This window comes from Lepisma saccharinum, chromosome 25 (assembly GCF_977018435.1).
Source record: "Lepisma saccharinum chromosome 25, izLepSacc3.1, whole genome shotgun sequence".
NCBI lineage: Eukaryota > Metazoa > Arthropoda > Insecta > Zygentoma > Lepismatidae > Lepisma > Lepisma saccharinum.
In genome coordinates, this window is record NC_139253.1 from 40,093,557 (window position 1) to 40,118,903 (window position 25,347).

General features: G+C 36.1%; 1 protein-coding gene across 1 annotated transcript in view; it reads left to right on the top strand.

Moving 5' to 3' along the window:
- Nucleotides 1-24,031, top strand: part of LOC145978532 (uncharacterized) — a 628,446-nt gene extending 604,415 nt beyond the window's left edge. Inside the window, exons 7-8 of the mRNA XM_083111184.1 lie at nucleotides 6,926-7,015; nucleotides 20,679-24,031. Of these exons, the coding sequence (XP_082967310.1) occupies nucleotides 6,926-7,008 (83 nt within the window). The 3' untranslated portion in view covers nucleotides 7,009-7,015; nucleotides 20,679-24,031. The remainder of the gene's footprint in view (nucleotides 1-6,925; nucleotides 7,016-20,678) is intronic.
- Nucleotides 24,032-25,347: the final 1,316 nt, after the last annotated feature.

The following is a 25,347-nucleotide window of genomic DNA, read 5'->3' on the forward strand; positions in this document are numbered from 1 at the left end:
ACAAAATTCTGTGTACGCTAGTGTATCCGACATAGTGTTTGCTGACTATTTCATCGTCTACTTTCCTAACTGTTAGAGATTTTCAGTTTACTGTCCGTACGTAATGTGTTAGAATCATCTGCCATTTTGAACTGGCAGACCAACCTGACACTTTCTGAACTCGCCTCGGAGTTTATTCTGTGCCACTTTACCATTCTGCTGCTATGGGTTCCCATGAAATGAATTTTCTCCCCTCCAGGCGTTACCGTGGTAATGTACACACGTCTCTCTCATGAGAAACTGTTGCTGGAACGGGGTGTTTTTGTTGAGCTGCAGCAAGTTGTTGACACAGCCCCACAACAACAGGTCCGGGGAACAGAAGCAAACTTCGACGAAGTTGGTGAAACTTCGATTGTTGTTCCGCTGCAACAACGCAACACTCAAGAAGGAAAACAATCTGTGTTTGTCCGTGGGTTTTGGGAGGCGGCGGAAGGCCTGCGGTACCTGGTTTCATTTCAGATTTCAAGAGTGACCAGCCACATCTAGCGTAGTGAATGCACGTGCATTTTTAATGCGCGGGTTGAACTATTCTCTGTGGCGCGATAGAAGGTGGTTGGTAGACTCTGCGCTGTTGCCAAATCGCCTGCATTCGCTCGAAAGTTTATGGCAATTTACAGGGTGTCCAGAAAATCTCCATACATAGGGAATGTTACTTCCAAAAAAAGTTTCACATAATGTACCCAACGCGGCAGCCTTCGAGAGTTCGGCACAGGTCAGTACGTTTCTGCCATTAAATTTGTACAGGTTGGTACACTTCTCACTGGTCAATAATATTTTGGCGTCTCGCCTGTAAAGGAAGAGTATTATTCTTATGCATGGAGAATTTGGACACGCTGTGTAGTCTTTGCGCTGGAAATGATGCGAGCGTGGCGTTAATATTTGTTGGAACATTGTGGGATGACAACAGTTCATTCATCTTTAAAAATTCACTCTTGGAATATACTCTGTCTAGAGAATCTGTGGAGAAGGCCACGCATAACGATAAAGATGGGGAGAAAGTGAGTCCGTGCTGCTGCAAAACTGCTGGTAATCGAAGCCACGTCTTCCCTTCCATGCACTCACTTCCCCTTTCACACGTGCAATTTCGTGCCTTTTTCAAGTTTACTTCAGCGAAAGAGTCCCAAGGATTCTGACATAATTCAAAGCTACGAATCACCAGATATCACCTTTTCGAGGTTTGAGTCTTGACCTGGTAAAGAGTATTCCTTTTGTGACTCGTTATTCCAGGCCCTGATTAAGACGCTACCGCCCTGGGAGCTTCCACCTGGGGGTAAATAGCTTTGGTAAGTGTCACAAAATGGTGGTAAAAATTTTGTAACTGAAATTGTTTATAGCTGGCCTCTCGACTATATTAATCTTAGACCTCCACATCCAATTCTCACACATTCATCAATTTCATGCAATCATATTTCGTCCTTACCGTCGCAATTAGCCTAAAGAAACAGAGAGGCAAACATAAAGTGAGAATACAGTAAAACCTCGTTAATCCGAACTAATGGGGGATAAGTTCACCGGTTTAACGAAAGTCCAGATTAACTGAAATAACCTAAAAGAACAGTAGAAAGTGCATTAAAACTCAGTTTATAGCAACAAAACACGTTTATTATGGTGTATTTAAAGGGTGTAGGCGGCCTAAATACACTATACAGTACAGTACAAAGTATGCGGGAAATAGAATTTCATCAGTGGTTGACTGCCTTTTCTTTGCGAAGTTCTCTTTTTGACTTCTAGCCACATTTAAAACCTTGCATTCTGCTTCTTTTATTTATTTATTTATTGCCTTTTGCCTGTCCGCATTAACGAGGTTTTACTGTATATTACATTAACAAATAATTATAAACTTCGGGGACTATTTACAGTAGCCTCAACAATGGTCGATACATTTTACTTTTCCTGTACCCACCATCGATGTGTTGTTTTCGCTAGCTTAAAAATAAAACGATTTCGCGTTCTGAAAATAAGGTATCTATATTCACAATTTTTTGTCTGCATTCTCATATCGCCATATGTGCAGGTTAGCACAAACATCATATTGATTTATATTCTAGATAAACACTATTACCTGACGTGTGGAATATGAGGTTACAAATTTTATTTCATTTCCACTGTAATAAATTCAATTAAATTCTTGTTTGCATGCACTATTATTTTTATCTTCTGCTTCGTTTTTTTTTTCTTCTCAAATAGATTTTGAAAATAATTTTCGATTTGATTTTCCTGGTAAACTTTGCACACGTGTGTCCTAAAGCAGAGAGACAGATCACGGCTGAATGATGGCAAGCGATCACACATTTGAATACACAAGCGCATCAACAAATTCGCCCAGAGGGCGTTCCATGTGTTTGCTTATGCGGTGGTGAATTTGCAGCATGCTCTCGTCACTGGAGTGAATGATCCTACATGTTCCTACTTTTCAAAAACAAATAGTCAAGCGTAAAATAATTATTTATTTGGAATTAGTTTCCCTGATGACAAATGAAGACAGACATATATTGTTTCCAGTCGGGTATTGGTTAAAGTGATTCTTGTTATAGGAGTTGAAATGGAGATTGTACAAGTAGTTTAGTTTGCACCTGGCAAAGTTTTCTCAACATTGAGAAAGATTAACCTTCCTACAATGTGACTAAGTTGATGACATGATGAGTCGCCATCAAACTTTGACTCCTCAAGTGTACCTTATTTTAAACAAAATACGTACAAGGTAATTCAGAACGGTTGGGCAGAATTGCGCTGTTGCCACATATGGGAAAAGCAAAGCGAGAGCGGGACAAAAATCACTGGTTCCAGCGCACTATGTGGCAACGTCAACCGGGCTGCGTTGCCTAGTTCGAGCGTCAGACTGATTTTTCCCGGGGCACTTTTGTGTCATGCCTGACTTTTGAAACCAATAATTTCAGTTTGTATCACATGGATTGCAAATACCAACTATACAACGAGACCTTTCATTCTCTTAAACCTCCAAACACACTGGGTTGTGCTCTGATGTGGCAACAGCGCGAACTTCCGCCACCCGTCAAATATCATGAACGTACATTTAACCCCTAAGGACGGAATTGTAAGACACAGAAGTCTAGCGCCTGAGCAGTAATTTTAAACTCAAAAACACGGTACATTCACACAGTATTGTTTAAAATGCTGAATCTTCGGAACCACGAATGCAATTCTCTTGAAACTTTCAACATAAGTAAAGTACATATCCATGGGTTTAATAAACCTGCAAACATTCTTCAGAAAGTATAAATGCAATAATACAATACAATACAAAAATTTAGTAATGTATAATATTGAATGGTCAGCACTCACATTTTGTTTTTTTGTATTGTATTATTGTATTTATAGTTTCTGAACAATGTTTGCAGGTTTAATAAACCCATGAATCATCTACCGTGTTTCTGAGTTTAAAATTACCGCCCAGGGTCTAGACTTTTTGGTATTAAAATTCCGGCCTTAGGGAAGCGCAAACAAGGAACAAATAAAAGTAACTTTCGAAATATTTTCGCAAAATGACACTAGGTGACAGTAACATACAGTCTCACTAGCAAGCAGAAGGAAATTCGCTTCTCTCCGTGCCAATAGATGTCACAGAACAGGCGTTCATTTAGAGCCATGATACGGACGTATGGTGTACGTCAAACCGGACATGGTAGAAACGTGAAGGTCAGTACGCTGTACGTCAAACCGGCCAAAGCTTACAGATTTTAATTTCCATCTTACAATGACACAAGCGTATCATAACAATACTCACACAGTGATATTCATCATGTTTCAGTCAATACACGCACACACCTTGTTTACGCGAATCTAATGCGGACTTCCAACTTAAATTTATACAACATTGTGTTTATGTTATGAATTTTTAATTTTATTATATAATAACACCATTCTTTGTTAAGCAAATTATATTACAATTAATCTTACAGGAACTTCAATTGCAGTGTTTCCAATTCAGTGATTTTTAAACTAAACTTATACACCATCGACTGGGCAGAGCAAAGCAGTACACGCTGCTCCGAAAGGTGGTAACTGCAGTCGCTTTCCCTCTTCTCGCAATCCCATTCCCTCTCACGTGTTCATTGGTGGAGCCGTCTCACTACTTCGGCAGAGGCTTTTTTCTTTGCTCCAGAGATAACCGAGGCAGAATATATAATTTACCCGATATACTAATTTCTCGGCACCCTTTGCCTGCGACAAAATCGTTTCCGAAGAAAGATAAATAAATAATAATCAGAATTGTGCAACACTGTTTTACATGATGATGTCAAAATGTCTCTTCTCTGTAAATTTACAATAGTTTCAGAAAAATAATTGCCTAGTAGCTAATTGTAGATTTACACACAAAAATGTGACTGGCGTATATAATAATTAACAAGCCTTCATGTTTACTGGAAGACTTTGTATACTTAATTCTCACTCTTCCCTCAGCTCAAGCGCATGTAACACGAGATGTTAAAATTAAGTACCCGTTCATCCCCCTGACGCGGCAATTCATCACCTTCAGATGCTAAATAATACACTGTGTATACACCAGCTCCTAGGAATTTACGTCAAGACATTCGCAGCGCGTAACGAGTAATGTAGGCTCTGCTCGCATTTAATTAGCCCTGTCACTTGGTGCGGAGACTATCTATCGCGAGGCATCAATTTTATCCAGGCTATTAATTAAAGCAGCTAATTACGTGAGGTTATGATTTTATTGTTGCTCCTGGAAGATGCTTTCATCTGACGATTCTCCACCCGTGTTGTTTAGGAGAATACTCTCACGTGATAGCCACTTATGCAGCCGAAGATTTGGATGCGATGCTCTGTCGGGAACGACCTATAAAAACAGAACACCTCTCGCAGACTGTTTTCAAAAGCTGTTCCAATGTTCATTGCCTCGTGTTCGCCTCATTGCAATATCCACTCTCCATTATTCTCGTTGCTTCTGTTTGGATGCTGCAACAGGCATCCACCTCATGTAGATTGCAGCTTGCGTTTTCTCTGCATTTAGCGAAACATCCAGTGCGTGAATATGAAGACTGGATTCTGCTCTCTTTAACGTCTGTTTAGTGGATCGCACTTTTAAACTTCAATTAAAATTATAAACCATGGATTTCTTCGAATGCGTATACGACCTTTCGCACAGACTTTTATGAGAGTGTATCGAAATCCCCTGTTTTATGTGTCCCGTTTATATCCGATTTAGATCCAATGAAGTACACTGAAGAACCGATCAATAGTGACTTGTTCTATCCTTCGATATAAACTGTGAAGAGGACCAAGCGAATTTATATACTATCTGTTTAGTACAAATTGTAATTATCATTCTTGTAGGCCATTCTGTTTTGATTACTCAGCTTAGTTTATTGTTAGCATGAAGACAAAATAATACTTATTTAAAGAACACATTAATTAACTAATGAACCGTATGGCGTACCACATTGTAGGGATATTGAGAATAAAAATGTCCTTACAAATGCATACAATGTATATGTTAAGTACTATGCTCGTTTATGTTTGTGTTTCATGTTTACATGTTTCTAAAGTAGCAACAAAATATGTTTCTGTATTGGCTACCGATTCTACATTGCCTATATTTGATTACTGTGCCGCTCGAATGCGTGCTCGTGTAGAGGCTTGAATATCACAGCTTGCCGGCATAATCGGATGTGCGTAAACCTTCAAGTCATGTGCATATATATAGTTTTTTTCTTTTATTTTTTTTTCAAAATTTTAAGTAAAGAAATCACGTACATTTGTCAAAGAAGATGTTGGAAATGTTTCCCTTGTACTGCCACATATTGTTAACATCTTTTGAGGACGTTTTATTTAAACCTCACCTCCTCACTCTTTTGCGCGACGATGATATACAGTTAATACGTATTTGGTTAGCGATGCATGCAGCATGCAGATAATTCGTATTTGATAACGGATAGGAAGTAATAACATGCACGACACACATAAATAGTCCACCGTAAGCTCGAGATAGGCTAATCGGGATTGGACCTACAGTTTAAAGTGGGATCCGAAATACTATGTGCCTCCACTGGGGATCGAGCACAAGTCTCCTTGATAACAATACAACATTGTATTGTAATACCATTACGCCATAGATAAACCTACCGTGTTTGCTGACAAACAACATTAGATCATATGCATAATAGTGAATAATACATACACACTGAATTCGAAATTCATCAAATTGATGCATTTTTAGTGCATCACACGGAACATCAACTGATACAAGCAGGGCCGGATTAAGACGAAATTGGACCTGATGCTTGAAATCGTGGGTGAACAATAAACACAACGACGTTATAGTTACGTCACAGCGCAAAGAATAATAGTAACTGTATAATAAGTAACGCTGTGGGGCTCCAAATTTCATTCTAAGATTTATTTTCAGGTTAATATAGCAAAAGAAAACTGTTCGTCTGTTTTCATCTGGGCCTATTTCAGGAATGGGCCGAATGCTGCAGCATCAATAGCACCCACCTTAATCCGGCCCAGGATACAAGTACTGTTTTACGTATTTCTGTGTTACTTTGATGTATTATTAGCAGTGTGTATTTAGTGACTGTTATATCAAGTACATACGCAAACGGATACTAAGAATTTGCTGGCCGATAGAAAATTATATGTTTTCTTGAGATAATATGCTTTTGGTAAGCGATAACCATGTGTCCATAATATTTGTATGGTGACATCAAGAATAATGTATTTGGACATTTATAGTTCCAATCTTTATCAAAAGAATCACAAAATTAATTGTAAAACGCCTGTGCTTACTTGCGCATTTCTTTGGGACTTGATATCCCATTGTTGGTAGTTACATAATGTTATTTGGAACAGTATAACAGATAACATCTGACATTTTCATTGATTGCATTTTTATTGTTTCTTCCAGCGGACAACGGAGGCGCGACGATCGTGGCCTTTTCCTCAATATGCCTAATTCCGACGATAATCAGCGTTTATTGGAGGTTATGAGAGAAAGGTAAGTACATTTATAATTTCTGTGCATTGTATTCTATGCGAAACCGGTAAAACATTATTCAGTTGCAGATGTATTGTTCAGTTAAAATAATAACAATGAACTTTTGCACGCCCAACATTGCAGATATTGGTAAAAAAATAGCGACCTCTATCGAAAAAAGATAATTTTTGAAAGCATTATCACACTGGTGCACTGGCATACGCAGATTGTTTTTGGGGGGGAAGGCCTGGAATTGTAAAGGTGGATAGTACATCGGTGCTTTCTAGGGGTCGGTATACACAATAAGATATTTCGTATATTTAGAACTTTCTACTCTCAAAAATGGCAATGTGGGGTCATTTTTTGGGGGGGGGGCTTTCATTTATCACTAGTTTTCAGAGTTCTTCACTACTTTTATTTGAAAATGATGATTTTCTCAAAATTTTGGAGAGGGCTGTAGCCCGTCAGCCCCCTCTCTGCTTACGCCAGTGACTGGGCGGTATGAAAATGCTTTCTGTATTCCTAATACCAATATATGTAGAAAATAAATGGGCACAGAAATTATCAAAATAATTTAATGTTTATTTTTAATTAATGGAATAGTGAACTGAAGTAACAACACAACCACATAATATACTACGCAGTAGGATTCCAAGCCTACTTACCACTACCTGCTTAACCCTCTGCTGGGCACGTTGGAAATAATACGTGGATGGGCACTTGGGGTCTTTTAAGACCCCCGCTTTATGTTTTATGGAAATTGAAATTGGTGGATAATATATTACATGCAAATCATTACTGTAATTCAAATAAGTGTTTTACCTCAAATTTATTTTATTATAGTAAGATGTCATACAGAATAACTTTAGAAGAAACAACAAATCGAAATATTCATTGGGGTCCTCAAAGGCCCCAAGTGCCCGTACGAAGTGGCATTATATTTAGGACCAATTAACGAAAAAAAAATAGTTTTTCGGTTACTTAATAGTACGATGCTATAGAAAAAAATAAAAATAAGATATTTCAACCGTTGGCGATACAGGTATATATAATTTAGTCGTTACCCTTGAAAAAACACATGTGGGGTCTCAAAAGACCCCACGTGCCCAGCAGAGGGTTAAGTAAGAAAATGTATGTTCATAAATATTTTTTCTACCTGGCGTGCCAAAGACGGATCATACCAGGGCAGTAATCAGTAAGTTTTTGTTTTCGAAATGGGCACACATATTAATACGTGTAGAAATTTCTGTGATGTACATTTGTGTTCAGAGACAGTGCATCGCCTCTTGAAATGTTAAATATCGTTGGAATAACACTAACCTGAATCACATACAGACCTGTTGGAATTGTGGTTGGTATGTACATAGAAAGAAATCAACAAGCCTCCGTGAACTGTAGGAAGCTACATATGTCGACAACGAACTATTAGTTGATTGATTCCGTGAAGAAATTGATCTTGACAATGTTTCTACTGTTGCAGCCAAGGCAAAATACTTTTGAACCAAGATGTGGATTGATTTTAATCAGGTTGAATTAAATCGTGATTTAAATCAAGATTTAAGTAAATAAATTACAGAATAATGTACATAAGGATTTTGTAAATATCGGAATCCCTTTTCGTGAAAGTACATTAATGTTATAATCATTTAATGGTGTTTATTAGGCTCTAAGAATGAAAGAGAAAGGAAACAAAATATACATATATCAGTATTTATGTACTGATGAGATGAAGCTTGTACGAAGGGAAATGTAATTTAATATGTAAATTGTAAATACACTTACATTTCTCTTAATTTAAAATTCAATAATTTTTATGGGTAAAAACAGAAAACATTTTGTGTAGAAAAATATACAATATACTCGTACTAATTATGTTAAGCCGTAAATAGTATCATTATCATTAAACTGTAAATAAACATGGCAGCTGATATTTTTCAAAGTATCATTTATATCATTGCCAAAATTCAGCTACAAAGACTAAAAATATTTTAGGTTACAATTATAGAGTACTTCCATAATATTGTATTTTCACGGGAAGAAAAGTTACTGAAATTATTATAGTATCATTAACACACTCAACAAACATTTCCATAGTTGGTTCATGTATACAGTATCAGAAAATAATGTATATTTACATGTAATTTTTTATTTGTTTTCATCAAACTGTTCAAATATGTTTACAGGACCGTTTACTAGAATTTTTTTTTACAAAAAAACATATATCTATATGCATGGTGCCAAAAACCATACAAGCAAATATAAGCGTGTTTTTTTAAAAAAAAACAATTAAAAAATCCATTTAAGTTTAAAAAATCCGATGGAAATAAAAAAATCTATAAAAATGATTTTTAAAATAAAAATCATGATTTTTATTCACCCTGGTTTAACTAAATTTTACTTTGTACTTCGTGTATATTATAGCTGGTGTTGCGTTTCAAATTATAAACGAACACAACTTGCTGGCATTTGGTAATATCCCAGTTATGTCTCTAGGAGCCAAATGGTTAACGCTCTCGCCTTTGGTCACGGGCTCGATTCTTGATGGTACATAGGTCCAAAATTTCGGCGTTGACCAAGCATCGTTGAGTATAGTTATGGAGTTAATTGAATACAAAAGCAGAAGACTATGGTCTCAAAAGGCGCTGGGACCCGATGCGCTGACCACACGTCAACTAATGAAAAGCCATTTGGTAGGTCTTTGTCTTCAAAGATCTGTTGAACCACGAGCTTTAGTTTTGGTTTAGGTTCGCTATATAAATGTTGCAAATGCTATTTTAGAACTATTTGCAAAGTGAATGGATTATCTTTATCCCAACTGGTAATATATTATTCCTACAGATAAATAAATATAACAGCCGCGGCAGTTCGTAGATGGATGTTTGTGTTCGTCTGTCCTGATGAAAATTAGAATTGAAAGAAATTGACATGTACGATTTGATGTGTGGGGTAGGGGTCTTCCTTAAAAAAGAAGTCGGTAGAACGTCTGACTACCATGCGAGAGACCCGGGTTCGATCCCGGCGGGGGAGAATCGGGATTTTTTCCACCTGTTCAAGCGGCTCCGGCGTCCTCCCAGCGTCGTATAAAGAGGGTACTTGGAGGAAACTCTAGAGGGTAAAGGCGGCCAGGGGCGTGGTGCTGATCACATCACCCCCACCTTCGGCCGTGATCAAGAAAGTGCAAAGCACAAGGGAGCACACACACACTTGTTTTTATAGTAAATATACTTTTGAGACATTATTGTTATATACCATCAGCAAGTGTTAGAAATGGAAAATGGGTGGCTGATCCACTTTCTATTTTGAACCCAGTTGTAGACATGTTGTTAGGTATCGACTGTTGGCTTACACTAACGAAATTGCCACAGTTTATGTTACACCATATTAGTGGTGTACAGCTACAGCAGGATAAGTGAAATGCATAGCTGTAGTAAGTATATCCTGCTATGGTTGGATCTTGAAAAACCCCTAGTTCACAGGACGAATAAAACTAATTCTTTCCACATTTCCCTATTGTCAACGTGGAAAAGATATTTTTTGCACATATGCTTCGAGCCAGTTGTCGACTAACGCCCGTAAACAGGACTAACCAACCATTCCAGAAACAGTGGTCCGTGATAGCATATTTACAGGGATGATTACGACGGTCACTCCATCCTAACTTTGTTATTTTCGAAGGGTAACTGCACGAACGCCATTAATTCGATACGACCGCCGGCTGTTCGTCCGTTCGAAATTCGACAGCCTAATTCCCTGTCGCCGAGTTTGACGTCAAAAATAGGCCGTCGCAAAGCGTTGGAAATCCAAGCGAATACTCTTTTCCAATCGGATAAAGCTGTCCGCAAAGGACCAGAAACGCTGTTTGAATAATACAGCGGAATCTACATGCTCCTGTTGTATGTCCTTAACGACTGCAGTTGCTGCACATGCCGTGTCATTTCACATCGAATCCCAGAGGTTGTATGGAGCCATAACAGCCCCATTACCCGTCAAATTGGATAAGCACCTTCGTTCGTGCGCTCTGCATAAATAATTACATACAGATTTCTGTTATTTTTCACGTGTTTATGTCATTTTTCATGCCAGCCATAATTTTGTAAATCTTCCGAATTTGGTGAAAGCGATGTCCGGTATTAAATAAGCAATCGTCACCCATCGGTAGTAACCCAAGGGATGGGATCAATTCAATCATGTTTCAGGCCAGATATCACTGGTTTGATCCCTAAAGACCAAAGCTTTCTTGTGCGAGTACATAAACGGTGCATCGCTTTAACAAGCTCTTTTGATACAACCAGAACTCTTCGATAGTAGTTTTGTTATTCTTGTGGTTATATACTCTATCTCCGGAAACTGTGAAGCAAGGCCACACGTACCGGTAGACACTGGGGAGATCGAGTGGACAGATAGAAGCAGTACACGCTGCTGCAATGGCTGGTAACTGCACTTGCTTTCCCCCTCCATGCAATCCCGTCACATCTCACGTGTTTATTGGTGGAGCCGTCTCGCGTAACTACTTACGCAGAGATTTGTTTTTAGTCACTTGCTCCAGAGGTAGCAGGGACAGAGTATAGTTAGCAGGTATTTTCTCCACAACTACTAATATGATATATCTTGTAACGCTCCTGAAGCAAATAGCATTTTAAATAAACAAGATCAAATGTAATCTACTAGATAGATTTACATTAATAATTTTGATTCCATGAATATTATAAAACTTAATAAAATTGTATTTAAACCTAAATTCTAAGAATACATGATTTATTTTTTCTTTCGGCTTGGATTTAAGGCCTAAATATAGGAAAAGCAAGATTTTTTATTATTTTGATTGATAGAATTATAATAATTTTCCCTTCTGTATGAAGTTTTAAGACATTTATCGATTTTGTTTTTATTCTTGAGTGTGAATCTGCATTGCATAGTGGTGCATTAAAAACCATGGTTAATTCGACAGCGTAATTTTTATAGCTATACTCGAATGTCATGTTACAATGTCCATAATGTCATAACTATAATTATGTACAAAAATATCCTTCTTATAGTTATATATTTTCTACATGTGTATGTGTAGTAGATATCGAATAATCCTTATTGTTGTTCAGACTATTTGGAAAGAGAACAATACAAAGGGCATAATAACATTTTCCAGCTATTTGGACTAAATTTACATAATTAATTATGCAGCACCTGTTGGCCTCTATAACCGCTTCCGTTAACACACTTTAGCCATACAAAAGACACAATTTATTATTTAATACAGTTTTATTAGGCTGGACGTAAGAAAATAGAAACTTGTCTGAAGTACAATTTCCTTGCTTTTATTTTTACCTTCGCATCGTATTTGACTATCGTTAAAATGTGAAATGGCCAGGTACTATTGGATTCGATTGCTCAGTTGCAAACTTCTGTGTTTATTAGTCACGTGCTCACGTTTGTTGCTTCCGCTTTTTATTCACGTTGAGTACGTCACTAGTCAAATAGAAAGCTTTCCAGTTGTACTACAAATTTTAAGTATACCAATCTGAGAGCCAGCTACATGTTATCGCAAGCAGATGAAAGGCTTGCTGCCTCTGAAATGGAAATTTATCAAATCGGTAGGTACATATATGATTCTATGTGGTCGTAGCATTTATCCGTTGGAGAGCGACAGCTATAGCAACTTGGAAATGCTACAAGTACCAAACCTTACCTACCTAACTTACATATGCATAAAATAGCAGAAATAAACACGTGAAAAGGTTAGGTAGGTTAGGTTTTGTTTATTTCTGCTAAAACATTTATGCGTGAGTAGGTTTGGTGCTGATAGCACATATCCTCAAGTTGCTATAGATGTGGCTATTGGTTGGTGTAGTTAAATTTGAGGCAGTACTACTACTTCGTTTTGATTATTTCGGGTTAGTGGCTGGTGCTAGAGTAGTTTCTGACAAGTAGGTTGGATACACTTATTTGAATAAGTTTTAGTTAGATTTGATTGCCAATACTGTATCTTCCTGTATGTGTAAACAATGAAAAAATTCAGAAAATATCCAAATCATCACATTGTTCTGCTTGAGACCAAATGTCTTTATCCTACATACTGCTCATAGAATCTGAATTTCTACATATACCTCACAGTCACCCCCAATATTGAATCATGCCATCTGACTACCATTATACCCATCAGTGAAGAAAGTGTGCAAAACCTGAATCGTTCTTTTCTTCAGCTTCATCTTCTAATCGAACTACATTCCAATTTGTTGGCTTGTTTGGATATCTTCCAGTACTTATACAGTACAACACCCTTCAGGTTTATTCAGCCAGCGACAACTAGACCACCAGTTAAGATGAACCAATATCCTTGCAAGTAGTAGAAGCTCTTGAGCACGTTTTACCACCATGTGGGTTGCATACACATTCTTGCACAACATCTCAGTTCTGGAGCAATACATCTCGTGTGAAGTTCAGAAACAATATTTTCCTTGCGCTTCTCTTAATTCTTGGATTTCCACTTCGACTGGGGATGAATTTCGATGTGTTGATTTGTAAAACCATTCAAACACTAACCGCGCTTTGTTGCATACGTTTTCAGGTTAATTAGCTTAAGCAACTTACTCTAAACGCATATTATCTTCGTTCATTTAGCGTTTCATCTCGCTGTTGTAGTAAGGCCTACCCGATGCTGTACTGTAAACGTCGTCGCCTTGTAATCAAGGGGTCCCGGGTTCGATACCCACTAGAGGCACATAGTGATTCGGATTCAACTTTTAATGTGAAGGTTCAGTCCCAATGTGCTTATTTGTGCATAAAGTGGATTTTGTTCGCATGCAGAGAAATTGAAAATTACCAAGATTTTTAGCAGTTTCGTTCACTTTAGTTTCGGAAGTTCCTCCCGCATTTAGAAACAACAGAAATAACCACTATGTTGACGCAACCTCATTATTAAATAATACACAAATCCCAGAGTGTCTAAGGAAAGTCATTCTTTCTTTATTTTGAATGTACTGCTATGGATGACTTTTATATTTGTCTTATTGTAAAAGTATGCAAGCAATAGAACCACACTTGGTGTAGATTTATTGAATGATTGATTTACGGCGTTTATTTTACTTCGCATTTCTTCTTCTGATCGCGAAGATGAGGATGAATGATGATGTGATGAAATCAATGGAAGGACAACCACAAACATAGTATAGGGACGACATAACATAAGTCCCACGGAGCAAGCAATACGACACGTTTTTTGGTTTATGTACGTCGGCTTTTACTTTTTTAACAAACCTGAAAAGAATATAATAATTTATTAAATATTAACTTTCATATGTCCATAACTTCCTTATCATTAAAGTTTTCATAAATCTGACTTCGCCACTGAATTCCTGGTGAAATTCTAGCCCAAAACTATATCCACATGCCCCCTTCTCATTTAAAGAAATGAAGTTAGATCCAAGATGGCGGACGTTGTCATGACATGCACCAAAAAGTAGACTTACATATTACTAACATGACCAATTCCTACAATCTACACTTATTTTATAAGAGGTGGTCAGGGACTTTTGACTCACCCTGTATAAGTAGTTCTCAGCAAGACCTAACTTCAACCAAAATGTATTAACACCTCTAACTATGGCTGCGTTACGTTTCTAACATCAAATAATATTAAGGAAATTTAGTCAGTTACTTAACGTGCTACAAATTACGAAATTGAATCTCGCTATTTAGTGGCAACCGTTCTCACATTCGAAAAGAATTGAAAAATAAACATATTCTTAATTAAAAGTTAGAGAACAACACGCTTCAAACACCATTCACATTCAGGAGGAGGGTTATACGCATCTACGCCAGCTGTCGGTTTAGGGTTTCAGGCTGGAAATTAGCTTGCAGCGTCCCTTGGGTAGCATGTAACATTTGAGCATCGCTCGAGAAACTTTGGGCCGGAAGGAAATCTGAGACGAGTTTACGGACTTCAATTCCGCCATGTTTGGTGCACAAATTGAAAGGCCCTCCTACATGGTACTCGTCATGGAAGGGTGGCGGTGAAAGGACCGCTTGGAAATGTTAAACTGGAACTACCATCGCTCCGTTGGCAGGTTTGTATTTGTATGTGCCGCCGGGAGGAAACGATCCAATGTCCATTGGTAAAGCTAGAAAAGGATGAAAAAGAGCATTTACCCCAACGAGTTAGTCGTGGTTGACATTAAAGTGCATGATTGGCGATACGATGCTTTTTTGCAGGCGTGACCTCATGAGATGCTATATTACACTATATAGCCAACCTTTTTTCTGTAGAAGTCACCCTGATGGGTATTCGTAAATAATTCCGACCCGCTGAATCTAAAAATCAGGTTAAAATGTGTGTCACACTTTTTGTCTACAGGGTGTTCCAAAAATAACAGATATACAATATTTATTGTGACTTTCTTGTACATATAAATGTAGTTTTCAAACAAAATGCTGCGCTAAACACACAACCACAAGTGCAAATCCAGTACATAAAGTTCGTTGGTCACTTTCCTTGAACAGGGTGATTTGAAAGTCAAAATACATTTGACTGTAAAAGCACGAGTATTTTTCACTCCTCATAATATTTGCAGAAGAATATATTAAGCAAAAAGTAATTCATATAGCCGAAAAAGGAGCAAATGTTGCCTGATATTAGTTCTTCGTCGTATAGGGTGTTCTAAAAGTCAAATTACACTTCAAGTTGAACGTTGCACAATGCATTTCAGGCTGTTTTTTCCTACTACAAATGTAGTCATTCTCAGAAATTAGGAAGATACTATGGAAATCGAGATGTGAATGAGTAATAGACATACAGCTACAAATAACAAAGAACATTTTTCACAGACGACTCTGAACCACAGTTGATTGGCGACGTTATCGTCTCTTCATCATCAAGTACAGTTGATGCACTTACAACAGTCATAATGTCTCATGTAAAATCAATCAATCAGTCAATTAAACATGAAGGAGTGGTTAACGTAGCGCCAGGACTCTCAGGTTTCAATCTTGAATAAAAGTATGACTAGTCTACTTCTAAGTAGAAATATAAATATATATAATTTTCCGACACTTTTGCATAAAATTGTTAACTTAAATTCAAAGGCAGTTTCCTAGGAAGGGGAGCAAATTCTGTAGGTACCATACGTGAAGAATTATGAATCTATACAATTATTTAAAAATAAAGTTCCCGGCTTCTATTTCGTTGCGTACGCAGCTATGTTAATAAAAGACTAAAGAATTGCATTTGTGAGACTTAACAATGACCAAAAGGTCTTTCTTCGGATTATCCAGAATTGCAGATAACCGGTTTAAAGTTCTGTTTCTTATAAAAATATCTAGTCATTATAAGCAGAGAACGCTATGTAATTACGAGCTTCCACATACATAGGTCTTATTACTTAAACATTAGAAACCAAAACTCTTATGTATATTTAATACCTCTAGATAGAGTTGACCTAAGTAGGTCCAGATTCGCTGGTGATTGCAATATCTAACTCCGAGAAACTTAGATATTTTCTAAATTTTCACACTCCCATAACAATCTGAAAGGTATTGTTCTCAAGTTTCTATAGTTGTGTGAACATTATCACTGGTTTGATATAGTTGCAGTCATCTGTTATGTAATTTGAGTTTATACTATTAATGTGGCTTAATAAAGTTTTAACCAGATTGTTAGAAATTGATAAGTGAAGATATCCAGAGATCCAAGGAACTGTAATGAAGATATTGAAATCAAAATCAATTTTTGAAAACTTCAATTAATAAACTTCCAGATAAACTCTGGCGTGTTATGTGCTTGATTAAGAACATACGTTTTCCCTCTGCTGGTAGCTACATAATAGGAAGAATCCATATAATTTGCTTCCTTGGAGATGCTCTCATTGTATGCAGACGGTTGCTATGGGACAGTCTTCAGAATCTAAGGTATTATTCCTCTCTTGAATTTGCGAGTGCGAAAACGAGCAATTATAGATCTTCACAACTTGGCAAGGAGGCTTATAGTATGAAAGTTCATATAAGGCATTATATGAGCTCCCTCGTAAACACGTGCACGTACGCACAGACAATGGTGTATTTCAAGATGAGCTGATATAATCCGATGAGCTTGAACTCCGATAAACTGTTCCATAAAACTATAATACATTTATAAAACGCTTTAAATGCAGTATAAACTATCCGAGCTCAGAGACGAGACCGAGAACAGACAGATATTTACGAGACAAGACCGAGACACTGCCAATTTTTGTCTTGACACTATTTTTAAATTCCTAACGGTTTTGTTAGAACGATAATATTTAAACACACGTGTTAAATAATTCAACTCATGCCTCTCTTTACTCTGATAAATTTCATAATCATATAAACTACATGATTGAGACTTTATGAAAATAACATTTTATTTGAATATGTTCTGGCCTGATTTTCCGCAATCTTTGTTACTAATATCCACTTACTTTAAAATCATTTGAGTAAAAAATGTTTCCAGGAGTCATTGAACAACATACTTGAAACTTAACGTGTTAACTATACGTGAAATTTTGCACTGTTCCTAACAGCTTTAATGTTTCAGGGATTTAACCAATCAATACTCTGTAGGAAGTTAAAGTTAACTTGTTTAAGGGGAAAGGGGATTTCTGTATTAAGCTCCATGTAGTAGTTCTGGTCCTGAAAACAATGATTGGAATTATTACTTGTTGATTGGTAATTATTATCAAAGCTTTCAGATTCTTATTTTCCAATACACTGAAGTTATATTTTGAGTCACAATATCTGAACCGATAGCTGCAATTGAAAACTTGCACTCAATTCGTATTATATAAATAACCAAAGCATAGCTGCTGCATAAATGCACCGTTGTACTCGATTTATTGGAATAACAGATTGTTTAGCAGAATTGTAAAGAAAACGTTATAAATTCTTGTCTGATGATTGATTGAATTTACTTATTCAGTTATTTGTTTCACCAGTTGAATCTGTCAAACAAACAACGTTGTATATGTATATGTGTGTTATATATATATATATATATATATATATATATATATATATATATATATATATATATATATATACACACAGTCAAATCAGGCAGGAGTTGACCCTCATAGTCACAGATTTTGATGATATATGGTACACAGCTGTGCTTTGCTCCAAAACCGATACCTATGAACGGATTTTGCTGAAATATGATTATTACGAATTATATGAGGGTAGTTCAAAATGTCATTTTTGAGCAACATGCTCTTTTCAATTAAGTATATCTTCTGAACGAATGAAGATACAGAAGCGTTCTTAAGCTCGTTGTAAAGAGAAAGGATGGTAGCATATTATGATATGATCAAATGTTGAAACTTGGTAAAATTTGAACAGTGTTCAAATTTTCAAATTTCAAGTTTGAACAGCTCAAAACACCCCCCCAATCGATTTTTCTCATTTTTTTGGATATTTTTAACTACCATTCTTCCTCTTCATACTGAGAAAGTTTTATCGAGTTGGTTTTGATATAATGGAGAAAAATGAGATTGAAACTTATCCTGCTCAGGAATGAACTAAGCTGAAGCGTCCTTATGGTGAGACTTTTCATTTGTGTCGCGCTAAAGGATATATATCCTTACTGCTCAGGGACAGATGATATTCAACTTGATAATTGGCTTCATTTTGTGCTGTTATTGCTAATTTATGCGTTACTGTTTCCATATTTTTAGCCGCGTTCGTAGGGACGAGATGTGGGCGTGTTGTGAAAACTTCTGTGTTAGCCAAAAAAAATGAAGGGGGAAAAACGACGAATGTCGGGAATGTTTGAGAAAAAAATCATTACTTATAATACTTTATGACAATAATTGTGAGTTAGATGCAATGGCGGCAATTAGGGGGACTGAGGACAAATAACCCCAACTTTTTGCCACTTTTTTTGCCTCGCACTATGGCCTCTTAATGCTAATTATTACATAATAAGAAAATTAGCTGCCCTTCCCCCATCCTCCAAAGTTCGGCACCCATTCACCGCTACTCGTTAGCAGTCTTAAAAATATTCCAGAATCAAACGATAGTATATATATTGTAATATTGGGTAATGTTTATTAGAAGTTTTAATTTAAATTAGATGAACTGAATACTTAAAATAACATTTTTATATTTATAAAGTTCAGAAATGACAATTATACAAAATTTTATTGCTTGAGATCTCATTTCGAGATGTTGGAATAAGCTCTAATTTATATGACTCAAAATGTAAAGAGATAACCATCAACGTAACTTTAACCACGCAGTTATTCTCACAAAATGCTTCTGTATCTTCATTCGTTCCCGAGATATACTTAATTGAGAAGAGCATGTTAATCAAAAATTACATTTTGAACTACCCTCATATAATTCGTAATAACCATATTCCAGCAAAATCCGTTTATAAGTATCGGTTTTGGAGCAAAGCAAAGCTGTGTACCAAATATCATCAAAATCGGTGACTATGAGGGTCAACTCCTGCCTGATTTGACATGGAATGACATATATATATATAAATGAGAGAGAGTGAAACAGCACAACAATAACTCATGTTGTTTTCCTCAAACAGCAAGTTCCACATGAAGAAAACTCTTCCATCTGTTCGTGAAATGTATCACTTGTGGAAGTCAAAAACATTTTTTTCTCCAGTTTTACGTTTTTGTCCGCAAAACTGTGATTATAACGCTGTTCGTGTGACCGATTCAATTCATCATTCATCCTCATCCCCAATATTAGCCTGCAGAAGTAGAACTGTGACGAAAATGAACCAAAAGTATAACACTACTGATGTATTTTATCCTAACAGATACATTTGTGTACTCTAGGAATCAAAGTTAATATTAAAGTAGTTACATAAACTATTACTTATCATAATAGTTACAAATTTGATGTATATTATTGGTTTCATTGTAACTCTTGATTATACAGTGCTGCACCCAGGAATATCGTAAATGTAAAATATAATGTTACTATGAATAGTTTTTTGTAGCAATGTGACTTCTTTTCCCGCACTTGATGGTCTTTTGCTTAGAACACTGAGCCAAGAAAGAAGTTTTTAAGTTATATAATTCTTGAAACTGTTCTGGTGGCGAATGATGGAAGTTTTTTTTCAGGATATCAACCAGCTGATTTTCGGATAGGTTTCCGAGCTTTCGAGAGCTAACGTCACTGAAGTGAAGATGAGGGTGATGTTTTGCTCTCGATAGTTCGGAAGCCTATCCGGAAATCACCTGGTTGATATCCAGAGAAAACCTCTCCATCAAGTTTATAACAATAGCTCTTGTCTGGTCTAACGGTGGGCGGCCAATATGTTGGCAAGGAAAGTGGGGAGCAGGGGATACGCAGCAGACAACAGCGGTGGAGCCGAGAGTTACGACGTTGCGGTAGTAGGTGATGCGCGCACCTCGTTCTACAAGCTGCTGTGTTTCTCAACGCGCTTCATTGGTCGCTTCCCCGCTCCCCACTTCTCTTGCCAGGATGTAGGCCGACCGCCGTAAGACCAGTATAGTACCAACACTACTTGGGCATGCCACTGTATGTGTATATAATCACCACAATTAACAGGGCACATATATTTATTCTTTTTATAGAAATTCTTGTTGTATTGTAGCCATTTATACTATATGATATATGGGAGTTACTTCTGTGCTTTAGAAATAAATTTATAGTTGACTGCTCTCATGAATATTTTTCTTGTTTTTTTTTTCAGGTTGAGTCACTGATATTTTGCCAGATAGCAAGATCATTTCTAGGCCAAAATTATCCCCTTCTGCTTGGACATTTCTCAGATGGTGTGTATTATTGCCCCCGAACCTTGTGGAACAGAGAATGCGCTAAAAGGACAAACAAGAAGCAACAGAAGATAAGAATTTATCATAACTTCTGAATTGTCTCTTAGCGTGTGTACATATATAATACATATTTTGTACCTATGTGAGTGTGTATGTGTGCATGTACGTGCGTGTGTGTGCAATCAAAGAGAACACTTATTGTGGCTGAAGAAGTAATCGTGTAGAGGCGCACACACTCGCATGAAAGGGGTCGGGCTGTTACCAATAATACAAGCCAATGACTACTCATGGGAAGATACCTTTTAAAAAATCTCTTACCTTCTATAAAGTACCACAGAACAGGGTAAAACTGAACACGTTGCCAAAGAAATAATATAAATATTTAACATAGATTTTAACACAAGAGTCAATGGGAAGGATTATGAAAAGACTACGAGCGATTTATCGATTGATAAACGTATATCGATAAGGATCGATATATTGTTATCAAGTCAATTCCGAATCTCCGAAATTGTTGAGATATTCTCTTGCCTTCCTGCCACATGTCATACTACCGCTCAGTGATTTCTAGTCTGAATAGCTTGTACAAAAAAGGTACAATGGCGTCGATTGTTTTTGATAGAGGTTTAAAACGGTTGAAAAGCTTTTATCGGAATGTACAGTAACAAAAATGTGGAATTTTATTTATGTGAATGTTCGGTTTGAAAAGGTTACTAAATAATCTTGATGGGACGATACCAAATGACTTTTGTTTATAACTGTGTAAAATATGTGCTTCATTGTATGTTTTATGCAGAGTATTATTGTATTCTTTACATTGTACTTGCATTCATATCGTGGTATGGGGGAATCGAAACAATGGAAAGTGTGGAATAACCTTGCTAAATTCAAGGGGAACAGAAAATTGAAAAGGAAAATTTTGTTTAACTATAAATTTTAAATTTTGGGTTTGTGTAATAAACATACATAAAGCATTTTTTTAGTGATATGTTTATAAAGTTCTGTAAACATTAAATGAGAATCAGAATTATTAAATCAGGGTCAGTAATGTGATGAGAACTGAGTTATAATATTACAAAATATTTTGAGTTTCTTGGCAAATTCAACTTCTCTTTTGTCTTGTATACATTATGTAATGGATTCGCATAGTATCCCCACGTTTCCCATAGGGAAACATATAGATTCTACATTATATTTCCACTTCTACCCTTGCTTTACACCAAAAAATAAATACTCCGAAAGATAAAAATTCTCACTGAATATTTATAAGTGATACAAATCGGGATCAAAAATAATCACAAGATACGATTAGATTTACGATGTTGTAAATGTGCTTTCTTTTGATTACTTACTTTGTAAATGTATAAAGTGTGTGTGTGTGAGTGTGTGTGTAAATATAAGAAATATATTTTAATTCTTTGAACCAAAGTAAATAAAACAAAAGTCGTATTATATACGTCATTTCAAATGGAACCTTTGGTTTAGTTAAAGAAAATTGCAGTTTTGTTACCGAAATATTATCCAAAGATGCACTCTAAGAAAGCTTTAAAGTTTATAGTGAGTTTAGTTAGTACAGGAAGTTTCTTTTTCTTAAGGTAAATAATACCTAGAAAATGTAGTTAGTTCACATGACCCTATCAAATAGCACGGTGTTCAAAATGTATGCTAGTCTTGAGTTTTTGTATATTCGAATTAATATATTTTTCTCACGTTCTGCTCAGCCAAAGATGATGAACAACAATTTCATTTACTTTCAAGTGAAATCCATAAACATTTGAAAGAATTTGAGTTGCCTTAGGACAAAATATAATCATATTTTTAGTCTAGGCAAAAACCAATTTCGTCATTTTAACCAACGGTCAAGAAGAATTAATAACATTATTTAATATTTATGTCACTCTTCATGCATTGTAATTTCGTATGCAGTATGTATATTGACACTAATAATTTTATTTTGTATGTTTAGTTCATAATATTATTTTCCAGTAGGTTTTTGTAAGCTTATGCACTAAGTAATATGCAAAACAATAACGAGTGCAGACATCACGAATATGTTAGACGATAATCTTATGACAGAAAAAAAAACTTTCTTAATTGTAATTTATAATTTTCACTATTACAGATTCTGTAATTTATTTGCTAGATGAAACGAAGAGTGTAAATTTTCTTTTAACTAGATTCTCATTAGGTTTCTGTGTACAATAAGCTGTACTGATAAGAAATCAAATACCATTATTTGTTATTTTGTTGTACGTACAGTTATTACTGTACATATTTTCAAAATACTAGAGAAGAAATATATCTCGTTTGAAAAGATATAGATGGTAATGGTTTGCATATTTATTTGTTATATTTATGTTTATATATGATTGATTTATTAAGTGTGAAAATAAAACAGTAGTTTTTAATACATGTCTTCTTTTAAAGTTGCAAAAATATGTATTGGATATGTCATCTCGCTGTACACGTACATTATGATGCATCTCCCATCGCTTTTGCATAACAGCAATGCAGTGACAATATAGTTTTTGATTTCTAATTTATTAATTTAAATTACTAATGGCGAAAGATGTATTGAAAACATCTTACGACGATAGAGAATAACTGCTTTATAATTGTGTTAAATGATTGATCCCAAAACGTTGATGTTAGAGGCGAGGTAGATTGTTCGACAACTAATGTAATATACGTAGAATACAACCCACGATTTTACATGTAATTTTAAACAAAAAAAATGTTGTATTTTGAAACAACTTCTGCTTCAGAAAGGAGTGTGGGTGTATTTCAACTGGACTAGTCTAAAACATGTATATAGTTTGACAAATATCATTCATATGTGTGCATACTTGCTGCAAAAAATAATGAAATTGATGGATTTAAAACTGTACTTATGTTCAAAGGCTTTGGGACAATATATCTGGGAAGGCTCTATATCCTGATAGTCCTCCGTATGGTTAAGACAATTGTTATGTGGACTCTGACTGTGATACGAATTGAGGACAATTGGGAATGAAGACAATGTAATTATACAAGTTTTGTAATATCAACAACAGTGGCAAGACAAATGTCAAACAAAAAAGAGATTTTTTTAATTTTATTTTTATCTTTCATTGTTCCATACTTTCACATAGCTGAACAAGGTGTTGTTCGCACACATGTTGTTTGTTAGGCTCCATGTGCTTTATTGAAATATTTCTTCCACAGAGTAAGTTAATATGGATGTATTGTACATGACTTTCATTATGAATTAAAAGGAATGCATTTTCTAAAAATTAAATGTTTCGATTTAATTTTATTTCAACCTAAAGAAATGTAACCACCTTTGTTCTCTTTTACTCCATGTATATATATATATATATATATATATATATATATATATATATATATATATATATATATATATATATGGGGGTGTGTGTATGTGTATGTATGCACATGGAATACATACTGTTGAACAGCCTTATTGGCAGTATTGGGATATAGAAGTAGAGACCCCCGCTTTCGTTTCTGACGAATATTTATTATGATACCCAGAACATACGGACCCAAACGTGGACAAAAAGAAGACCCCTCCCACTTACCTAACGCCTTCTCTCTCTCTCTCTCTCTCTCTCTCTCTCTCTCTCTCTCTCTCTCTCTCTCTCTCTCTCTCTCTCTCTCTCTCTCTCTCTCTCTGGCACCACCACCACCTCCTCCTCCCAACACTCCTCAAACGCAACTTCCCGATCAGCCAAGACCTCCTCCCGGCCAATGACTCTCACTTCACTTTTCATTACTCAGCAATGACATTGCCCGATCGGAAGTCGCACCTGCATTCCTATTCCAAGGTCTCCTTCTTTGACCATAATACATACATATGTATGTATGTATTGTGGTCATGTATATGCGTATATACACACGTTCTTTAGCATGGGACAAAATATTTTTAGATTCATGAGTGTTCATTTCTTAACTTTTATAATCGAATTATTGTCACACAAGGGTATTTTTAAAATGCGTACTATACAAGTAATGAATTTATAGTGGGCATCGTCAAAATATTTGTAAAACAACTGGCATGTTTATGAAGAATATCTATATGTGTTGATCAGAAGAGTTCTGGAGGAAACCATACGTCACTTTTATTATCTTTAGAGACAGTCTCCGGAGATAAGAGTGACGTACGTACTCTGAATCTCTTTCAGAACTCACCTGCTCAGTTATCCGATGGAAGTTCTTCACTAATTTGAAGGAAAACTTCAAGACATCAATGTGAATTCATAGCATGACGAAAAAACATTTAAATTGAATCTGGAAATATTTCAGTCTTAGCTCCCTAACATATCTTTGGTGTCCATGTACACGGTAAGATGTCTGACTTCCTTTGCTGGAGACCCATGTTCGATACCTAGTTTTTTTCAAACTGAAAAACTGATTCACATCTAGTATCATCTAATAGTTGGTCACTGGACGTTACTCGGGAATGGTGGGTAAAGATGGCCGGATCGTGATGCTGACTGCATGTCTGGTTACAGTTTAATTATATATGAAAACCTTAAACAAAATGGCGGGCGGATCGTACTCGGAGCATGTTTCTCCTCTCAGCAA